Source organism: Poecilia latipinna, unplaced genomic scaffold (genome assembly GCF_001443285.1).
Source record: "Poecilia latipinna isolate Pla-1442-1.1 unplaced genomic scaffold, P_latipinna-1.0 Scaffold105, whole genome shotgun sequence".
Lineage (NCBI taxonomy): Eukaryota > Metazoa > Chordata > Actinopteri > Cyprinodontiformes > Poeciliidae > Poecilia > Poecilia latipinna.
This window is the reverse complement of record NW_015112721.1, coordinates 353,108-372,058: the sequence shown is the minus strand read 5'-3', so window position 1 is coordinate 372,058 and position 18,951 is coordinate 353,108. Positions and strand designations below refer to the sequence as shown.

Below are 18,951 nucleotides of genomic sequence, written 5' to 3'. Positions count from 1 at the left end.
AAAATATTGTTTTGCTTACAAAATCTGGATGCGTATGATAAAAAGTTTTTTTTTTTTTTTTTTTTTTTTCTGTAGAACGTTATTGCCATTGAATAATTTTAAGAGTAATATAGTTTAGCAGATTACTGACCATTTCCTCCCAACAGAAAATAAGTACTTTAAAATTTTAAAATGCATTTATTTGTAGGTAACCAATATTATACAATAGAAGGACTGGAAATATATTTTTGTGGTGCTTTTATTTCAAACACATTGGGAACAACATTGACAATAAGTTCAAAAGCCACAGCTTTTTGTTCAACTGTGCAGCCTTTTTTTTTATTTTTTATTGTTGTTCTTGGATTTTTTCCAGGTGGGTAAACCATAAAAGAGTGCTGTCAGATTTCTGTAGACATGTCAGTTCTACAAAACTAATAAAGTCTGAAACCTCATATTGGAAATTTAAAGGTTGACTAAATGTGTAAGGAGATGGTGCCATTTATTTTTTCTTCGCATTTTCTGGTCCTGTCTCTTCAGAAACATTAATGAACAGCACAGACAATCTGCCCCTATTAGAAAATGCATTTTTGAGACTAATAATCATTACCTTGTTGAAATGTTACTACCCCTCACAACCCTACTTTTTTTAAGACATTATTACTCAATAGACCCTTTGGAATCTTCAAAATGTGACCTTAACTTTAAAATTTGAACGAATGAAACTTTCGGCATAATTTCCTTCCCTCTCTGAATGAATGATGCACTCCAGTCACTGATACAATACATTCAAAACACAGCTATAAAAGAAAATTGCACAAGAGCTTGAAAATAATCAACCCACAGAAGGTGAACTATTTCATCTGATTTTTATGCAAAAGAAAAATAATTTAAAAAACATCCCAATAAAAATTTGTGCTTCAGCGAAACCCATTTATTGACTTTGTAAACACAATTAAATCTATGGAAAAATGACTTTCCATGTCTTAAATCAATCAACCAATCAAATTTTATTTGTATAGCACATTTCAGCAGCAAGGCATTTCAAGGTGCTTTACATAATTAAAAAACTAAATAAAAACAAACAGAAAAAGAAAACAAAACAGTTCAGGGAAAATTTCGCAGTTGAAATTACATAGACTTGCAACCTGATTTTTAGAAATTATGTTAACCTTATAAATTATACATTACAAAAATGGTCCCTCAATAAATTATAAATGTAATCCCTAAGGCCAAGTTTGTGTTTTATTTTTTCTTCTTTTGCCGTTTTCTTTTTTTTGGAATGATAAATATAGCAGAAAGAAAAAAGTTATCATGTTCTCCCTAAAAGCCAAAGAATATGAAGTAGATGAGTAACAAACAGCCAAAGAATATGAAGTAGATGAGTAACAAACTAAGTTTTGTAAGACTGGGGAAAAATAAGCATTGCTCTTCTCAGAAATGTCAATAAATGCTGCACGTTTCAAGGGTTCTACAAAAAGCACTTTATTCAATACTTTTAATAAAGTACTCAAGGCATTGAATATTCTATTCTATACTTTTAATAAAGCATTCCCATTATTTATATAGTCATACAGAAATGTATTTACAGACTTTGATAGAATTAAAATGAACAAAGTCAATACACTTTTTGAAAAGAAAGAAAAATGACTCACCGAGTTTAGGTCTAAACTAGTCTGCACCCACTCCTTGGCATCATTATATTCGTCCATCAGTCCCATAATATACAGCGTGTCCAGTGAGTCCACAATAGAAGCTCCTCTTAGTCCACCTGCAAAATACAACAAAGATTTTAGACATAAAACTAAAATTTAAGGAAACCACACTTTAAAAGCATAAACAGTGACATATGAACCAGTACAAAGGTTTGCAAGAAAGTCCTGTTTATTGGTTTTCAGATCAAGTGTGCCTAATAATAATGATCTTTAAAATGATATGCAAATTTATTCATATCATACATTTTCCAGATGTTCTACAAAACCATCAAAAATAATTACTATTCTATTTGTTTTTCTTTGCTCACAACAGTTGTCCCCAGCAAAGTGTTGTAACTTCCTTGTGACTAGAAGGAGTAGCTATAATACACACCATAGATCAAAAGAAACACTTAAGTAATCTGTTACATTACAGTGTATTTTATGCTAATTTTAGGAGAGATTACATTTATGGGCATTTATTTCATTCTATGTTGTGAAACTTGACCATCTGTCCTTGAAAATTAGACACCCAGCTTCTTTATCTGCTTGTAAATCCTCTCTGAAAACCCATTTCCTCACTCTGGCCTTTGACTTTTTATGAGTTTTTGGTTACGGCTCATTTCTTATGTTTGTTGGTTTGTGTTTATTTTTGTGCATTCTTTTTTTGCCAACATGATACAGTAACAATCTATAAGACAAGTAATTTGCACACTTAGTCAAAGGATCATCAAAATCATAAAGAATAATTATCAAATATATTAATCATTATCTACTGTTGTTGTATGCTTAGCCAGGAAGAGTAAATGTAGCAAGTCAATGACTCAATGCAATCTGCTGGGTTTCCTCACATAGAAACTTTTTAAACCAGATTGAATAATCAGATAAATTATTTTTGTAAAGTGACTTGAGATGACATGTAGTGAATTGGCGCTACATAAATAAACTAAGTTGAAAGTTTAATTTTAAACTTGTGTTTTTATTCTTGAATACTGTTTTTTTGTTTGTTTGTTTTTAATTTTTATATATACACAGGTCTTGAATTGGAATAATTCCTGAGGTTTCTAAGGAATTCCCTCAAACTGATTTTTCAGTCAATTTTGAAGAATGCATAGTATTTCCAACACAGAAAAGGCATTTGTTTTCACTGTTAAGGAGGTAACATTCATTTAAGGTGAACAAACACTGAAGCTCAACCCTTAACTGTTAATATTTTGACTATCAGCAGAACTTTTACGGAAAGCTGAAAAACAGAAAAGGCCCTGAAGCCTTGAGTTCTCTAATTACAGCGGTGATGCTAAAAGATAATAAGAAAATTGCTTGGTGGAGCCCAGATGAGAATCATCCTCTCTCGAAGATTATAAAGCATCCGTTGGAACACATCAGCCACAGCCACATGAAATTCAAGTTATTTAGGAATCAACCAGCAGAGCAGGAGAAAGAAGTGATGCACTGATTGCTGTGAGCATTTAGCAGCTGGTTCTGGATTAGAACAAGCTGAAGAATTTCCTTATTTAACTCTGTGTGCCACTGCATGTGGTACATTTATTTTTCTGAATCTCATTGGTTATTTCTTTTTACAACCTAAATGAAAAACACAAGGAGGAATTAATGTAATCCTGTTCCCATGCTTGAACCAATTTTCCTTCTGATATCACAAAATGGTATGTAAATGCAGATTAAGTTCACAAAAATTGTCAGATACAGTTATTCATTGCCCCTAATGAATAACTGTGCAAAGGGTTAATGGACAGATTATAAATATTATAGGTTTAATAATAAAGAATTAGTTGAAAAGATTGATACACTTGGAGCCTCAAACTATAAATTTCTTAATACAATAAAGTGGAAATTGACCTGGTTAACTGAGTGAGGTGATGGAAAAAAAAAAGAAGCTCATCCCTGAGAATAGGCAAGCCAACTTTAGATGCCTGGATTGAACTGATGCAACCATTCTGCAACCTGGCACATCAAAGAATGTGAATCTTATCAGGAAGTTCACCGAATATGCAACCGGTAGCCATACCTGTGGGCATCAGAACCCAAATCTGGAGAAAAAAGTTATAAATCACACAAATCTCACTACTCATTCTGGATTGATTGCTGACGGTGGATTTACAATGAGTACAAGAGTGGAATAAGATTTTATAAAACAGAAAAAGTATTTCTGCCCAAATGCTCCAGATTTTTGTAGTATTTTTTGTGTGTATTTTCTTCTGTAACACTTTACATCCAAGGTTCGTGTAGCAGCAAACAATTAAAATTGATCAGACTTCTTTGTGAATTTAGTAATAGTTTTAGTAGCAGGACATAATCTAATGTACATCTAGTCTTCAAAAACAAGCATCATTAAAAGATGTGATAGAAGTAGGCCAACATAATGACCAGTTGATAAATCAGACCAGTATTTCTCATTTGTAAAGACCAGAAGTCTGATATTGCAGCCAAAAAACCTACAAATCGAGAGAAAGTAAATCTGCCGTAGCTCTTACTTTAGTTTTCTAAAGTGTATAACTACTAAAAATAATACTTCAAGAGCAAAACTAAAGAGACAACAAGTATGACTAGTTGACAGAACCATCTGTTGAGGTTACTGAGCTTAGCTTGGCATAGTGAGCTGGATGTTAGCATGATGTATTAGTAATACTATTGTGCCTGCACTACTTTTGCAGAGAAAAGAATAAAAAATAAAAAAAAATTAGATGCATCTGACTTGACTTTACTTATCAAACGATCTTATTACTTCTAAAAACAGAGGTAGCAAAAGTAAAAGCTGAAGAATGAGGTGCGATCAGATATCTAAAGACCTCTGGTTATCCTAACCCAGAAGTACAGCTCCGTAGCTTGAGGCAAACTCGAGGAGTGTGGAAAATTCCTTTTGAAAACAGCACCGGAGCTTGGAAGATTGATTGACTCCAAGGATGCAGGGAGCAGATCAATCCATCATCGTGCACTCCTTCAGTTTCCTTGTTCTTAGACTTTATTCCTTTCTGTGGGCCTGAGCTAAAAATGGAAACAGAGTCAAAGATCCTTTTGAAGACATAAGCAATTGAAGTGCTTTACTATGTATTTATTAAGTCAGATCAAAACACAGGCACACAGCAGAATTTAAATGCTGCAGCCATACAACCATGAACTCTCCTTACTACAGCCTTCTGAAGCTAAAGCACCAAAAAAGTTAAATCATAATATTGTCCCAACTCCTATAGATTTTTAAAGTCATTAGCAGAACCCGGGTCAATTTTTTATAGAGGCATCACAAAGCAGTTCTGTAAAAAGTTGAAATGTATTACCCAAGGTGTTTTTTGTTTGTTTGTTTGTTTGTTCTTTTTAGATATTTTCATCACATTGTCACATACTAATGCACAGCCAAGAGTATCCTGCAATTTCTAAGTCAGGGATATTTCAAGAGTAAAGTATTTTGACTTATTTAAATCAGTAGAAACAAAAACAGAACGTATCACCTTGAGCTCAAATCTGCTTATTCAATCATCTTTGACAAGAACTTTTTGTATTATTTTTACTTACAAAGTATTATTTTTTAGTTAGCTTGCTTAAAAAAATTGTCATAATATAAATCCCTAGGCATATAAATTTACATATACCATATTTTACATTTCTCCTATTTGCTGGGGTACCACAAGAAAGTAACATATTTGAAAATATTTGTTAGCAGATTAAAAACAAACATTGTAGACTTAAAACTAAAGGTGAAAGGACCTTGTCAACAGAAGCTTCATGACTTGGTCAACTGATTTTTAAGCAGCAACTAAAAACTAATCTTTATAAAATTCCCTGTGTTTAACCATTTGGATGTTTGATGTTTACCATTTTTTCTTTTTCTTCTATTTGGTACTTGTGAGGTATCCAATGCGAAAATATTTGCTTTCTGAGAAAAAAGTAAGGCCAGCCTAAAAATTGTTAAATGAAGGTTATTAGTATAACAAAAAAAAGGAAAGTCCATGCAGATTAAATGTCCAAATATTTGTACCTTTGACTTGGAAAAGGCTCTCCATGTAAGAAGCCGCTCAAACATTTGACATCTGATCTGGGAAACTTTCCTCAGACTGATGTCAACCAAAAACATCAGATTTTTTTTTATCCTGCCAGTTTCTGGTAGACGGATAAAGAAAAAGCATTTCATGTAAATCATTTCAACAAAATGGGATAATATTAGGTATTTTGTGGATTATGTAAAATAAGGCTAAGATTAGACACTGAAATGTGAACATCTCTTTAAGAAAATAACTGAATATTTAAAGGGGTCATAGTTCCCAGACTGGCTGTATTAAACATCAAATAAAAAGCCATTAAAAAGTCACCAGCTATTCGATGTTTATTAATTATGAGAATCACAGTGGAGTCAGTAAAGTTATAACAGACAGGTCAGGCCCACACGATAAACTCTAAAGCTGGACTTTGTTTCATGGTCTTACTGGCTTTTCTTATTCTCCTTTTCTTTGAGTGAATATGCAGTGTGGTATTTAATCCCTTAGAGGTTTGATTCAGAGGCAACATTACCCTGTAATTTAATTTAGCTGGCACATTCAGTATGATAATGCATACAAAATATGTGGCGATATTCTTAAAAGGAAACTCTGTGCCTATTTAAAATTCAACTGGAACTGGAATTAAAAGTGCAAAGCACTAAGCAGATAAGAGGATTCAGATTTCAAAGATGGATTGTGTAAATTCACCCAGGGGAAAACAGAAAAGTCAGGGTTATAGTTTCTCATTTTAGCAGCCAACTCATAACATTAATTGATAGTTAAACTTTAAAGATGGGATCAAAATGTAAGGCACGCCACAAACATCATGAAAGTGAATCTAACTGATACAGATGTAGGGAATCACCTAATTATGCTGTCCTGTTATCAGAGTTTGGCAGCATCCTATTATTAATCAAAAGGCCAATCAGTGGCTTGTTAGCATTACCTGGCACTACAGAGGGTTAGCAGGCACTCACGTCTGTGTGATGTTAATAAAATCTAGTTGTTTGCTATTAGCAGCAAAAGCTCAAAAGAGGTGCACAGAGGAAGAGACTCTGTAGTTCAGTGGACTTTTGATGGAGAGCAAAAACAGAGCAACTGTGGGTGAGAAGAAAGTGGATTTTGAGGGAGAAGGATTAAGTTGGGTTACTGAACAGAACACGAAAAAAGCCGTGAGAAACAGTGATTGAGAAATGTCACGACCATCAGTCAACTCAGGCTTTCGTAGGAGACTGGAATACCAACCCTGTCTTTCAGCCTCCTTGGGAGAAGGAAGCATAAAAAATGAAGGAGGAAGCAGAAACCCAGGTGGACATTTTTACAAAAAGGACCTTGGCTTATAGCTTAGTTTTTATCCAACTGCAGAGTCAAACAAAGTGTTTTTAGAGTAAGAATAAATCTGTTTACACACCAGAGGGATATGGTTAATCATCTCATCCCACCCATCCATCCATCCATCCATCCATCCATCCATCCATCATCTTCTGCTTAATCTGGAATCGGGTTGTGGAGGCAGCAGCCTAAAGAAAGACACCTCCACTTCCCTCTCCCCAGCCTCTTGGTAAAACTACAAATAGACCCAGATCTACACATTCTCTGAATTTTATGCAGTGTGTTTCTGTTTTGCCACCAGCTATTATTTTTAAGTCAATTAAACCCTGTTCTTTTTTTTTTCATACACAGATGTCTTTTGTTTTCAAGCACTTGCTATACCTGGGTTGATGAAGGATGACATTATGTTTCATGAAAGTTGATTTATAGGAACATCTTCAATAGTGATGTTCCTATAATAATGATTCAGATTTTGATTAAAGTTTGGAACTGTTTATTATTTTCAAATAGGACAGATTATGATCTGACCTCCTTTAGGTAGATAATATGTTCTCAAAGTAGACTAAAACGATGTAGAAAATTACACATGACCATATATATTACCATATATATTTTTGAAATCTGGTACTGATAGGCGTGGTTGATATGGCTGCACGATGCCAGGAGTTGATACAAACATAGGGATGATACAAACTGAATATATTGAATATCTTTAAACTCATATTTTTCCCGACTCTTATCTTGTTTTGCCGACAGTCCTCCAAATTTGTGAGCTTTACCATCACAGCCATTGAAACTACACAAGTGATGGTAGCAGTAAAAGTCTGTTCAACACGCAATATAATATATGTACATATGATTTGCACGGATGGAAAATATTGCCATCCAACCAGTTCTTTGCAAATAACAGATTCCACACGTTGATATGAAACTATTGTGATTTGATATATTGTGCAGCTCTAATGCCTGGTCTGAAATTCCCCCTGACATACAGTCTTATTACCTGAAAAAGTCAGGTGTGAAACAACCAAAACTGCTCAAGCACAACATGGAGAAAATTACTGGTTCCCTTAGCACTTTAATATTTCTGTTGAGAAATCACAAACACTTTATAATACTTCTTTTCTTGAAATGTCAACTTATGTAAGAAAGAGTAATTTGTATGTCTATATTCAATCACAGTCTGTTGTGGTATTTATTTCTAAACAATGAAAGTGATAATAAAAACCTACCTAAAATCTGAATAGTCTTTATGGGAATACATTTGTCACTACAGACAGTCAAGACCCTATTAAAGCAGAAATACTGCTATAGTGAACAGAGTTTCAGTAGCTAAGTTTGATAAAGTGTACGGAAGTTTTTTCTTGGCAAGCAATGTGTTACAGTAGATTCTGAAAAATAAGCTGAAAGTGTGATATCTCAAGTACTATACAGAAAGGGATATAAATAATTAGTGAACTTGAAAAAAAATATAAGACTCATTTTATTTCCTACAGTGTTGGTCTGTCACTACCAATCAATCTGCTGAACTTCCTGATTGCTTCGTTGCTTTTTAGTGGCTGACAAAGGAAACATAAACTTTGAAAGGAGAAGAATCAATTAACTTCAAACTAAGAAGATCTTCAAGGTTTTGGTTTCACCATATTTGATTCATTTTTTATTTACTTCAGCTTAAAATGTGTAGAAAATAATTAAATATAGGTGAGAAACGGTCTATCTATCAAGGTTCAGTAAATGAAGTTGGTAAATGAGTGAACTGTTTTTTTCACCAATTGTTCAACCTTGATTTCCCGACCTTTATTTTCAGCTGAGTTTTAAGGGGTATTATTTGCAAGCAGTCTGATAAAACAGCGTCTGATTAAAGAGACCCAAAAGCTTTGGGTCTCTATAATTTGGATAGTTTCCAAAGATGGTTACTTATCTTTGGAAACTCTCCAAAGGTAAGCAACCAGAAACACACAGAGCCACAGCTTCCTGGACTCAAACCAGGTTTCCAAACACGAGGATGCAGTATGAAATGTAAATACAAAAACACAACAGAAGATTGTTATAAACAACTTGGAATGACATAGTCAAAGCTGACATTGAATGATCAAGGAAGCATCTTTTAATTGGCAATAGTCGTCAATGCAGCCCAGAATCTTTGAAGTTAATATGTACTTAGAAGAATGCCTTTCCACAGAAAAAAAAAAAAAAAAACAAAAAAAAACACCCTCTTAAAATTTGGAAAGTTACAATTAGCAAATCCCACAGATTTTATGCCTTTCAATTAAAAGGTGGTCAAATACACATTCCCTGCTCCTGAGAGTCAGGTAAGGATGTTTCTGGAGCTAAAGAGAATAATGCAATCTATTCAAAGAACATAGTCACAATTGCTTGCCAACAGTTTTAAAGTAAAATCATCATCCATGATCACAGTTCTGGCTGAACCAAGAGACCTATCACACCTCTAAAATGTGGCAGAGAAACATCAACAATTGTTATATCACTTTAATACGTTCCACCTCACAAACTGCAGCAATTTGCTGCCAACAGTTTTAAAAGCCTCATCAAATGTTCTAAAAACAAGAGTTCACTAAAGTTAAGCAGGAGCCACTGCAAAAGCAACTAAAACAAATAGAAATATGTAATTCATAAATCATTTGGCACCAGCTGAAAAATAGGATTAAAATATTTAACTTGCAAAGCAACTCTTGCTCAGTAATGACACTATAAATTGAGCATACACTTGAGTCTAATAAAGAAATCTGATTAACACTGTAAAGAATTTGAGATACTTCCAGGAACAATGCTGTATATGCCACACACACTTTTTGCAACAAAATCTTCTCTATAAATACACAATTTGATGCCTTCTGTACACCATACTATTTGATCTCTTCAGACTGGACAAACAACCCATAACTCGCATTTTATGCTCAACAAATTTTAGCCTCAAGAGGAACTAAAGTGTGCACCTCCAGAGGGCATTAAAACCGGATAGCTTCGAAGCAAAACAAACACGTTTGGGGTCTTGTGTTGATTTTCCTTTAAACAGAAAAAAGATGCATATTTAAAAGGTGCCTCGAAGAGTAGGTGACAACCACTGAGACAGAGCTGTTTGAAGAGCTCTGTTTACTGAATAACATTGTTTAATTTATAAAGCAAAGGAAAGCAGAGCCAGCAGCTTCAAGCCATGTGAGGAGCTGTGTGTATTGTTTGAGACACTGATGTACCACCACTGTCCGTGAGGGTGCAGCAGAAGATGAAGATATGTAGGAGGTTCAAAAACTAACAGCTCTCACTGAAATGGTAAAAACACAGCAGACAAAAGCTGCATGACTGCTGACATGCAACATGCTGTGAACTCAGAAACCCAGAATCTCATTAGTATTCTAGTTTCAATTTCAGATGCTTTTGACTATATAAGATTTTATCCACTGGAAGAGTTGCTATGCTGTAAATCGTTAAATGTTCAATCACAAATCAACGTTACATTTTAACCACCTTTAATATGTTTTGCTTGACGCCATTGCCAGTAAAAATACTGAGTGATGCCTTAATCATTGAACAAACATCACCTTCAGTGATGAGCAGCACAATCAGTGCAGTGCGTTCAGAAACGTAAGCAGAGTCCTTCCATATTCTGCTAATACATTTCTAAGTGCTATGCTACCATGGTTACAAGAAACCTGCATACAAATAATCTTCTTAGCATCTGTTTAGTATATTACAGCAACTACAAACCTTGTTAGGCTCTCTGTATGAATTACTACCAGGAAGGAACCACATGGACAGAAATTCAGGCATATAATCACAATCTCACCCCCTTTCAGGGTACACAGGCTTCCTAACTTCCCTTCAATGTGTCTCCATTTTCACCATTATGATAATCGCCCCGTCAAAGTGCCCTGCAGAGGAGCATGTATCAGCTGGCGCTCTGTCCCTGCCAGAGCAGTTTCTTGGCAAGACAGTAGAAAGGACACAAAAATTGATGCATAAAGGGAGATTAAAACCAGAGCCAAAGTAAAGTTGATCAATTATGAGGCCTGCAGAGCAAGAGACAACAGAGCCATATTTCTCAGATAAAGTTTAGCAGTAAGAACTTAATCTTTAAACCGATAAAACATAAAAATGCTGAATCTAGCACAAAGTCCAATATACAAGTGTGCTGTTTTCAAATGGTTTTATATTAAGGGTGCACTGATAAATCAACCCAATTTCCTTAACTTAGGGAGATTAGTGATCAGCTGATACTTGCATGTGAAACCGATCTTATACACAGTTCTTCTCTACCTCCACAAAAAGCATGAAATTCAGCCATCATCTTGTTTTGCACTGCTATTTAAAAAAGGGCTGATTAACACGGCAGGTAAAATCTGCATGTGCATGGTCATTGTTGACAATCCAGCAACGTTGCCGCTATACGTAGCAACTTTTCAGCCGAGAAACAATTGGTATTGACCGAAATCAAAATCTACATGTCAGGATTGTTAAAGATCAGTGATCAGGTAGAAAACTGCAATTGGTACTTTATGTATTACACCCTATTCCTCTGTTTGTGATTCGTCCTTCTGTAAGTCAACTCTTGTGAAATATGACAGATTATGACCCCAAAAAGAAACTTGAATATTACAACAACTTCTTGGGAGTAATTATCATTTGTTGGAGTCACTGAAAAGGCACATTTAGTCTTAGTAGACTGAGTAGATACATAGAAACAATTCCAATCCTTAAATTTAAAGCGGTTATGAAATCTCCCCCAAAGATGGTTTGAAATCATCCCCGGCACGATGAAAACGTCTATTTTAGTCATAGTGGAGTTTCAGTTCAGAAAAACTTTGGCCTAAGGTTAAAACTTTTTTTTTAAAGCAGCATGAACATCTTGGAGCAAAACATTGCAGCTTAACAAGGACAATTGGCAGCATTGGACCTTTAGACAGTCACATTCTTTTTAGGTAGAATTTATTTTGGTTATTTTCATTTCTGAGGGATATATGTAGCACTAAAAAGGAAGGTAACAACAGAGCTTAATTGGCTACTATGTTTACAATTTATGTGAATCTGCAGCTTCCCCAACTCCTGCCTTCCTTTTGAACATTAAACAGAGCAGCACACATGCTTAATGTTGATTTTAGTGTTTGGAATTGGGCTAAAATCTGGTACAAATGGCTTTCAGAAGGATTATTTCTAAACTCTAAAGGTGTTAAATTCTAAGTAGCCAATCAGCACACTCTCACATGGATTAATCAAATCACAAACTAACACAAAATGCTCACTGTCCAGACATGATTAGCGAGGCTCCAGTCTTCAAACTGCATGCACACGCACGCGTGCGCGCACACACGCCACTCTAATTGTAGCGATTTAATTTGCAACTCTGGGAGAGCGTGGCGTGTCAGCGCAACAGCCCTGTCTGATATGACAGCCGCTCAGATGAGATTACATACTGCATTCAGTGCAGTATCAAACCCCTCTCCTCCGACTTTTCCAAAAAAAAAAAAAAAAAAAAAAAAAAACCCTTTTTTGGACTGATCAACAGAGTGAGAGAGGAGGAATCATACATCTGATGCTCTGTCAACCTACAAAACCTGATTACAGATGACATCTAGAGACTGAGATTAGGCAGCTGATAAAGATGCTGAACACATCACATTCAGCTAGCTTCAATGTCATCCAGTGTACAAGTATACAGAGAGCAAACTGTTAAAAAAAACAAATTTATAATTAAACTGAGATCTGAGGCCTTGCAATTATTTAAAAAAGGTTTAAATATAAAACCTCTCTTCTAGTAATATGATCATTTTTGCACTTTCACAACATGCAAATTCTTCCCATCTAGAAAAGTATACTCTAGTTGATCTGAATGCATCTTTCCAGCTCAGTAGCTTCACACGGAAATAGATGCAGCCCAACCAATTTAGCAGAGGTGAAATAACTGGTTGACAAAGAGCACCCGTCAGATGGAGAAATTAAATCAGCCATCGTAAAAGAGTAGTGGCTGCACTTCATTTGTGCAGTGCTGCGGCCATTTAAAGGCAGAGCAAGAACCCGGAACCACACTGACATGCGAGTTTGCAGAGTGCATCTATAGTGGATGCTCAAATGCATTGGTATGCTTTGAGCATCGAAGCAAAAGTCATTGGCATGGAGAATTAATAATAACATAGAAAAAAGATTTTAGCTGTGGTGGAAACATCAGTATTTTTTAAAATTGAATTAGAAAGGAAATTCTTATCCAGCTTAACTAGAAAAAGGTTATCTTCTACCCCTTTCTATCTACTGCTGTTTCCACTTTGCCACAGGCTGTTGCCATCTTTCAACTACTTACAAGCTCCAACACCACCAGTGCAGTGCTGCTCAGAAATTGTGAAGTCTGACAAAAGCGTTGGAGGACCTTTCAGGCACTCTGGGTTTTCTGGTGTCTCTAACAAAAGGAAAGTCTGTCACTAGACTTAGGGATGCATTGATCACAGATCTGTGGCCTATTTCATATCTCTGGTTTTGTAAAGCTTTGACATGCAGATTTTTCATTAAAGTCTTCACTAAAGATTGTTGTTCAGGTTACCAACAGTAGCACTCAGGTATTGTGTATTCACTATTATCTATTTTTTGAGTCATGCTGAAAATTTTACTACTTCATTCACTTGCAGATTTTAATCTTAACCCTTATACAGTATAGTGCATTCATTGGCTTTAATGTGTTTTTGGGAATGACTTTGACTACAAATTAGATTTTGTCCCATCAATGACATTTAGGTTCTAATTTGACTGTCTGATATTTTCAGCATTTTTACTCAAACATAATGTCTTGTTGTTCTCCTGGCTTTGTATAAACCAAGATTAATAAAGGCCCCATTCACTGCTATAATTCATAAACATATATTAATTGTAACTGTATCTTAATTGTATTAATATATTTATTAATATTATGCTGGTTTAAAACAACCTGCATGTGTTTAGGAGTCCTTACATGGGAGGTGTATGGTGAAGTGGGACTTATTCTGTGTTTCAGATTACACCCAGGCAATGTTATAGCCAATCCTTAACATTCCCAGGTGTTAATGTTTTACGCACATTATATGAAAAGTTATTTACGCTTTTAATATCTTTTTAATGTCTAAATTATGTTCGTAACAAAAAAAATCTGGTCTTTTAAAGGTAAAAACACAACAAATATTTGACTAGTTAAGATAAGTTAATTGTATTTCTATATCATACTTTATTGAAGCATGGTTAAAGGTATAACTTTGAAACCTCAAACTACATATAAAAAATTAAAATGAAAGACAATCAATGTTGACACTTTGAGGCTTTGATACTCCCAGCCCATTACTAAGCAAACTGCATCTCGCATATATGATATAATAATTTAAATCAAGTTTAAACATTTTAAGAGCTAATTTCAAAAAAATATATATATATTTGCTGGGTTGCACTGTTGCATTGCAGCAAGAAGGTCCTAGGTTTGAATTTCAACCTGGTGTCATTCTGCGTGTAGTTTTTATGTAGTCCTTGTTTATCTGTGGGTTTTCTCCAGGTACTCTAGATTCCTCCCAAAGTACAAAAACATAACTGTACGGTTAATTGGTCTCTAAATATGCGAGTTGTTTTCCCTGTGCATCTCTGCATTGCCCTGCAATAAACTGTCAATCTTTCCAGGCCGTAACCTGCCTCTTGCCCAGTGACCACTGGAGAAAAGCACCAGCACCCCCACATCCGTGCAAAGATAAGTATTTTAGACAATGGATGAACATTTTCTATGAATGGTAAAGCTGAAGGTAAAGAGTGTGTATTTTTTTTTTTAAGAAACTCTTTACAGTGATATTTATTGGAACATTTTTGTGCACAAGGGCACAAAACCGTAAACTTACAATGTACCATTACTATTTAGATAGCTGGCACTACATGCAGTTATATTGCTGATGTAAAAAAAAAAATACAGACTCACAAAGGTAAAAAAAAAAATAAAAATAGGGAGTAAAACTATGACTGTTTTTGTTATCTTTAACAATATGGGCTGCAGAGGTTGAAATGTCCTGATTTCTCTGGAGCTGACAACCAGTAGTTGGGGACAGTAGCCCCAGTCTGCCTTTTGTGAGGCACTGAGATAACAGTGCTGAGAGGAAACCATGAGTCAAATGTCAGTAAATATAAGCAGCCCTGCATTTATATAACACACACAGGATTATCGCATAAGTTTCTGCAAGCATAGACATAAACACAATAATCTCTGAGGATTCATGACCGACTGAGTCCCCAATGATAAATGGAAACAAAGTGCACTGGTGAGCAGGTACACAGAGAGGATTTATTCTGTGACTTTATGAAAAATTCAGGTCGAGACATGATGCGATGAGCCGAAGTTATTAAAAGCAATGTGTATTTATAGCAACCAAAATAAGTGAATGAAGAAAAACAACTAATGCCGACACAAGCTTAAAGGCTTGGCAGAGAGGGCTTGCGATTAAAATAGTCGAAACCTGATTACTTCAACCCAAACAGCATGTCTGAAGTTGTAGTCGCCTCCATGAGAGACTCTTGATTTACGTCATCAGTTATATATAAACACAGAGTGTAAAGATCCTACAAGCAAACACTAAGAATAAGTAATCATTATAACTTGGAAGCTTCATTGTGATGCCGAAAATTTGGCCTCATCCTTGAATTCATCAGTTTGCGAGCAGATCCTTACAGTTGCGTAGAGGACAATCTCTTATAATCCTCTTGCTTCGTCATACATGTTTTCATCATCTTGACTATAATCTGTTCAAAACAGGTTCGATTTATGCTCAAGAGTTATTTTTTCATGTCCAAAAACAGAAGAACTGAAATAAACGGTAATAATAAGAAATGCTAATTTTGTAACTTGCAAAACAGGTGAGGAGAGCAAACCACACTAATGGATGGGATAGTGAGCAATGAAGAAATGGGAGAAAAGAAAATTTGAGTTTGAGTTCATTCTTTATTCTTTTCTTTGGTATCTAAGCTGCTTTTCTTCTTTTCCTAGATCTTCTAGCTTTGCATTCTTCAGCGGAGGCATTAACCTAGACTTAACCCTTTATGATATTTCTATCGTCATGAATTTATGACATTGGGACAAGCTGTTGGATAGAAGTGCTGATTCCACTCTTGGTGTCCTGTGATCTTTAACCATTAATTCAGGAATTAACACAGACACTGAGGCAAACATAGCCAAAACATTGTATATGCAGAACAATTAGCCAACACAGTAGCTTATTTCCCACAGCACAGGGTGAATGCTGTAAAAAAAATTTGATTTATGCAAATGGTTCAGAATATAGTCACAGTTGTCACACGTTTAACTGAGTTCAAGGACATTTCTCTCCCAATGATGTTTACTGAAAAAGCTTTGTTTCCAAATTATTTACAGCATACAGTTTTATAGGACCTGTATCATCACATTTAAATAAAACCTGTCAATATGACCTTCTGAAATATAAATAATTTGAAATCAGGCTTTCCATTGCTTTTCAATTAGAAGACTAACTGTACGTCTCTTCTCTGAAAAAGAAGAGCAGTTTGAGTCAGCTAGGGAATAAAGTGTTCTAGAGACAAAATGTCGTCAAAACATAGTGGAAGGGACTTGATAAACATACCTTTGCTCATCAACATCACAAAATACATTGAGCCACCAGCAGACTCTGAATGAACCAATGACCAATGAAAGAAGGATCATGCACAATATGTTTACAAAGGAATGTTAGTCATACTTTTTATTTGTTTTACTAAATATAAAGCTTGACTAACATTTTGTTACAACCTAATGTGTCAGATAAGTATTAAGCAGAACAAGCAAAAAAGTGCTGTAGTTGAACAGGAAAAAACGTTTCTTCAACCCTATATGTAAAACTATTTATTTATTTTATTTATTTTTTTTACAAAAAAAAGAGATTCCAGACTCTGTCAAAGGTAAGTCAGAGAAAGAAAGAAAATTAGCTACATTTGAAACTTATTTTCTCAGGAAAAATACAACTACAGCCATCTGTCAAAAAAAAATAATAATTATATATATATATATATATATATATATATATATATATACACACACACACACACACACACACACACACACACACACACACACACGGTGAAAATTTAAATATCTAGTTAACCTACAATTCCATTAAATGTAAAATAAAGGGACTAAATCCACACCTTACTCCAGTTTTAAAAATGTATGATTGCTCCTGAGTGTCAAGTAATATCACTCTCCCCTTTGTGAGAAAGTGGAATTTCTCCAAGTAAAAACCACTGCCTCCATAGCTTATTTTTTAAATGTCATTGTCTGACTTTGGGGGTTTGGAAATGTCATAAAGGATTCCTGCTAGAATGCAGACCAAGGCTGAACTTAAACTGCAAAACTAATAATAGCAAAGGCAAGATGCAATAAAAAAAAAAGCTTTATCTGGGAAAAATTGAGGTGCTGCTGCTGTTGGATCCTGTTACTATTATTGACACTTGTCAAATCTACAGCTTCCCCATGTCCAGAGAAAAATGTTATTTACCAAGAATCTCTGTGAAATGTTTAAGAATCAATAATACACTTCTTTACAGTTTAATAAAACGGTATTGGGAGTATTATTACAGAACGCACACGGCAGTGAACTGAGACTTAAAGCATTTTACACAGCTCTTACATTTTATAGCATGGCAGGTGTGGTCGTTCCACCCTGTTATACTGCAAAACAGGAATTATCTACACGCTTAGAGTCTGAATCTTTACAGAAAACTCAATACTATATATGATCATAAGTACCTCTGGTTGCACGATAGAAGCAGTGATTGTAGAATGCAATGTTTTATTTAGCACCAATAGAATGAGGGCTTAATCAACAAAGCAATGTTTGTAGACTGCACACAGCAAAAAAAATGTTTTGTTAACAAAATAATGAATACTATAAGAATTAACCTGCCTCACAATCTTAGACCGAATATGAGAATAGACTGAAATTGATGACATATCTTCGAAAAAATATATATAAATAAAATGTTACTTTTTTTCAGGGAAAAAAAAAAAAAAAAACTAAAGAAAAAAAATCAGAAGAAAGAATTTCTGTGATGAACTGGGGGAAGAGTCCCAGATCTTGGTATGCATTTAATGCTAGTTGTTTTAAAAGACGGATAATTGCATCTTGATGGAGGCCACCGGATGGGGTAGAAGAGGAAAGTGGGTGAATTTTTACAATCTTCACAGCAGGTGATTGTAATGCGACAGGTGGTGACAGGCACCATTTGAGAGGACATTTGAAAGAACACTAATGAATCTCCCCTCCCCCCAAACCAGCTCACCTTCACAATGCCCCCTTCATGACCGGGCAGGAGACTCAGTGGGAGGTAATTGCAAGGGAGGGGAAACCTGTCTGCTTCGCCTAATGTGTGGGTGGAGGAAAGTAGGTAATCGCCCATGGTAGCAGTGGCCAGCTGAGTGCTTTTCATAAAAGTGTTCCTTTGATAACAAAAACGGGAGGAGTTTATATATGAAGGGGGCCGAAAGGTTAAGGCTTACACATCCATTAAAGCAGTTATATATATATGCTATAAATATACACATCCATGTATGCATGTCTGAGTTGGTCGACCTCCTTATGCAATGCTGTGTTCTGTGACTAAGCCACCTTAGACGTCCTCCCTCTTTCATTGTATCTCATTCTGTTGATTAGTGATGATGTAAGACATTGGAAATTTGTGAAAGTCCTTTTCTCTGAGGGGTTCCATAGACCCAGAAGATCTCCAGCTGCTCTATAAAATATTTATATCACCTTTTGCAGCACCTGCAGCCAGAGAAGACTGAATAATAAATAGCCAGAGCTTCATCATTTGGGTCATCGATTCAAGCTAAATCGAGTTTTCAAACCACCTCTTTCCAACCCCTCTGTTCTCTACCATGGCAGCTCTTTACATCACTTAAAGAGCTTTTGGGATTCCGTAATAAACGGTGCTGGTTTTAAATGGTCCCT

General features: G+C 35.3%; 1 protein-coding gene across 1 annotated transcript in view; it reads right to left on the bottom strand.

Moving 5' to 3' along the window:
- Window positions 1-18,951, bottom strand: part of LOC106944621 (mannosyl-oligosaccharide 1,2-alpha-mannosidase IA) — a 210,333-nt gene that overhangs the window by 94,307 nt on the left and 97,075 nt on the right. The window contains exon 3 of the mRNA XM_015027715.1: window positions 1,632-1,747. Within this exon, the coding sequence (XP_014883201.1) occupies window positions 1,632-1,747 (116 nt within the window). The remainder of the gene's footprint in view (window positions 1-1,631; window positions 1,748-18,951) is intronic.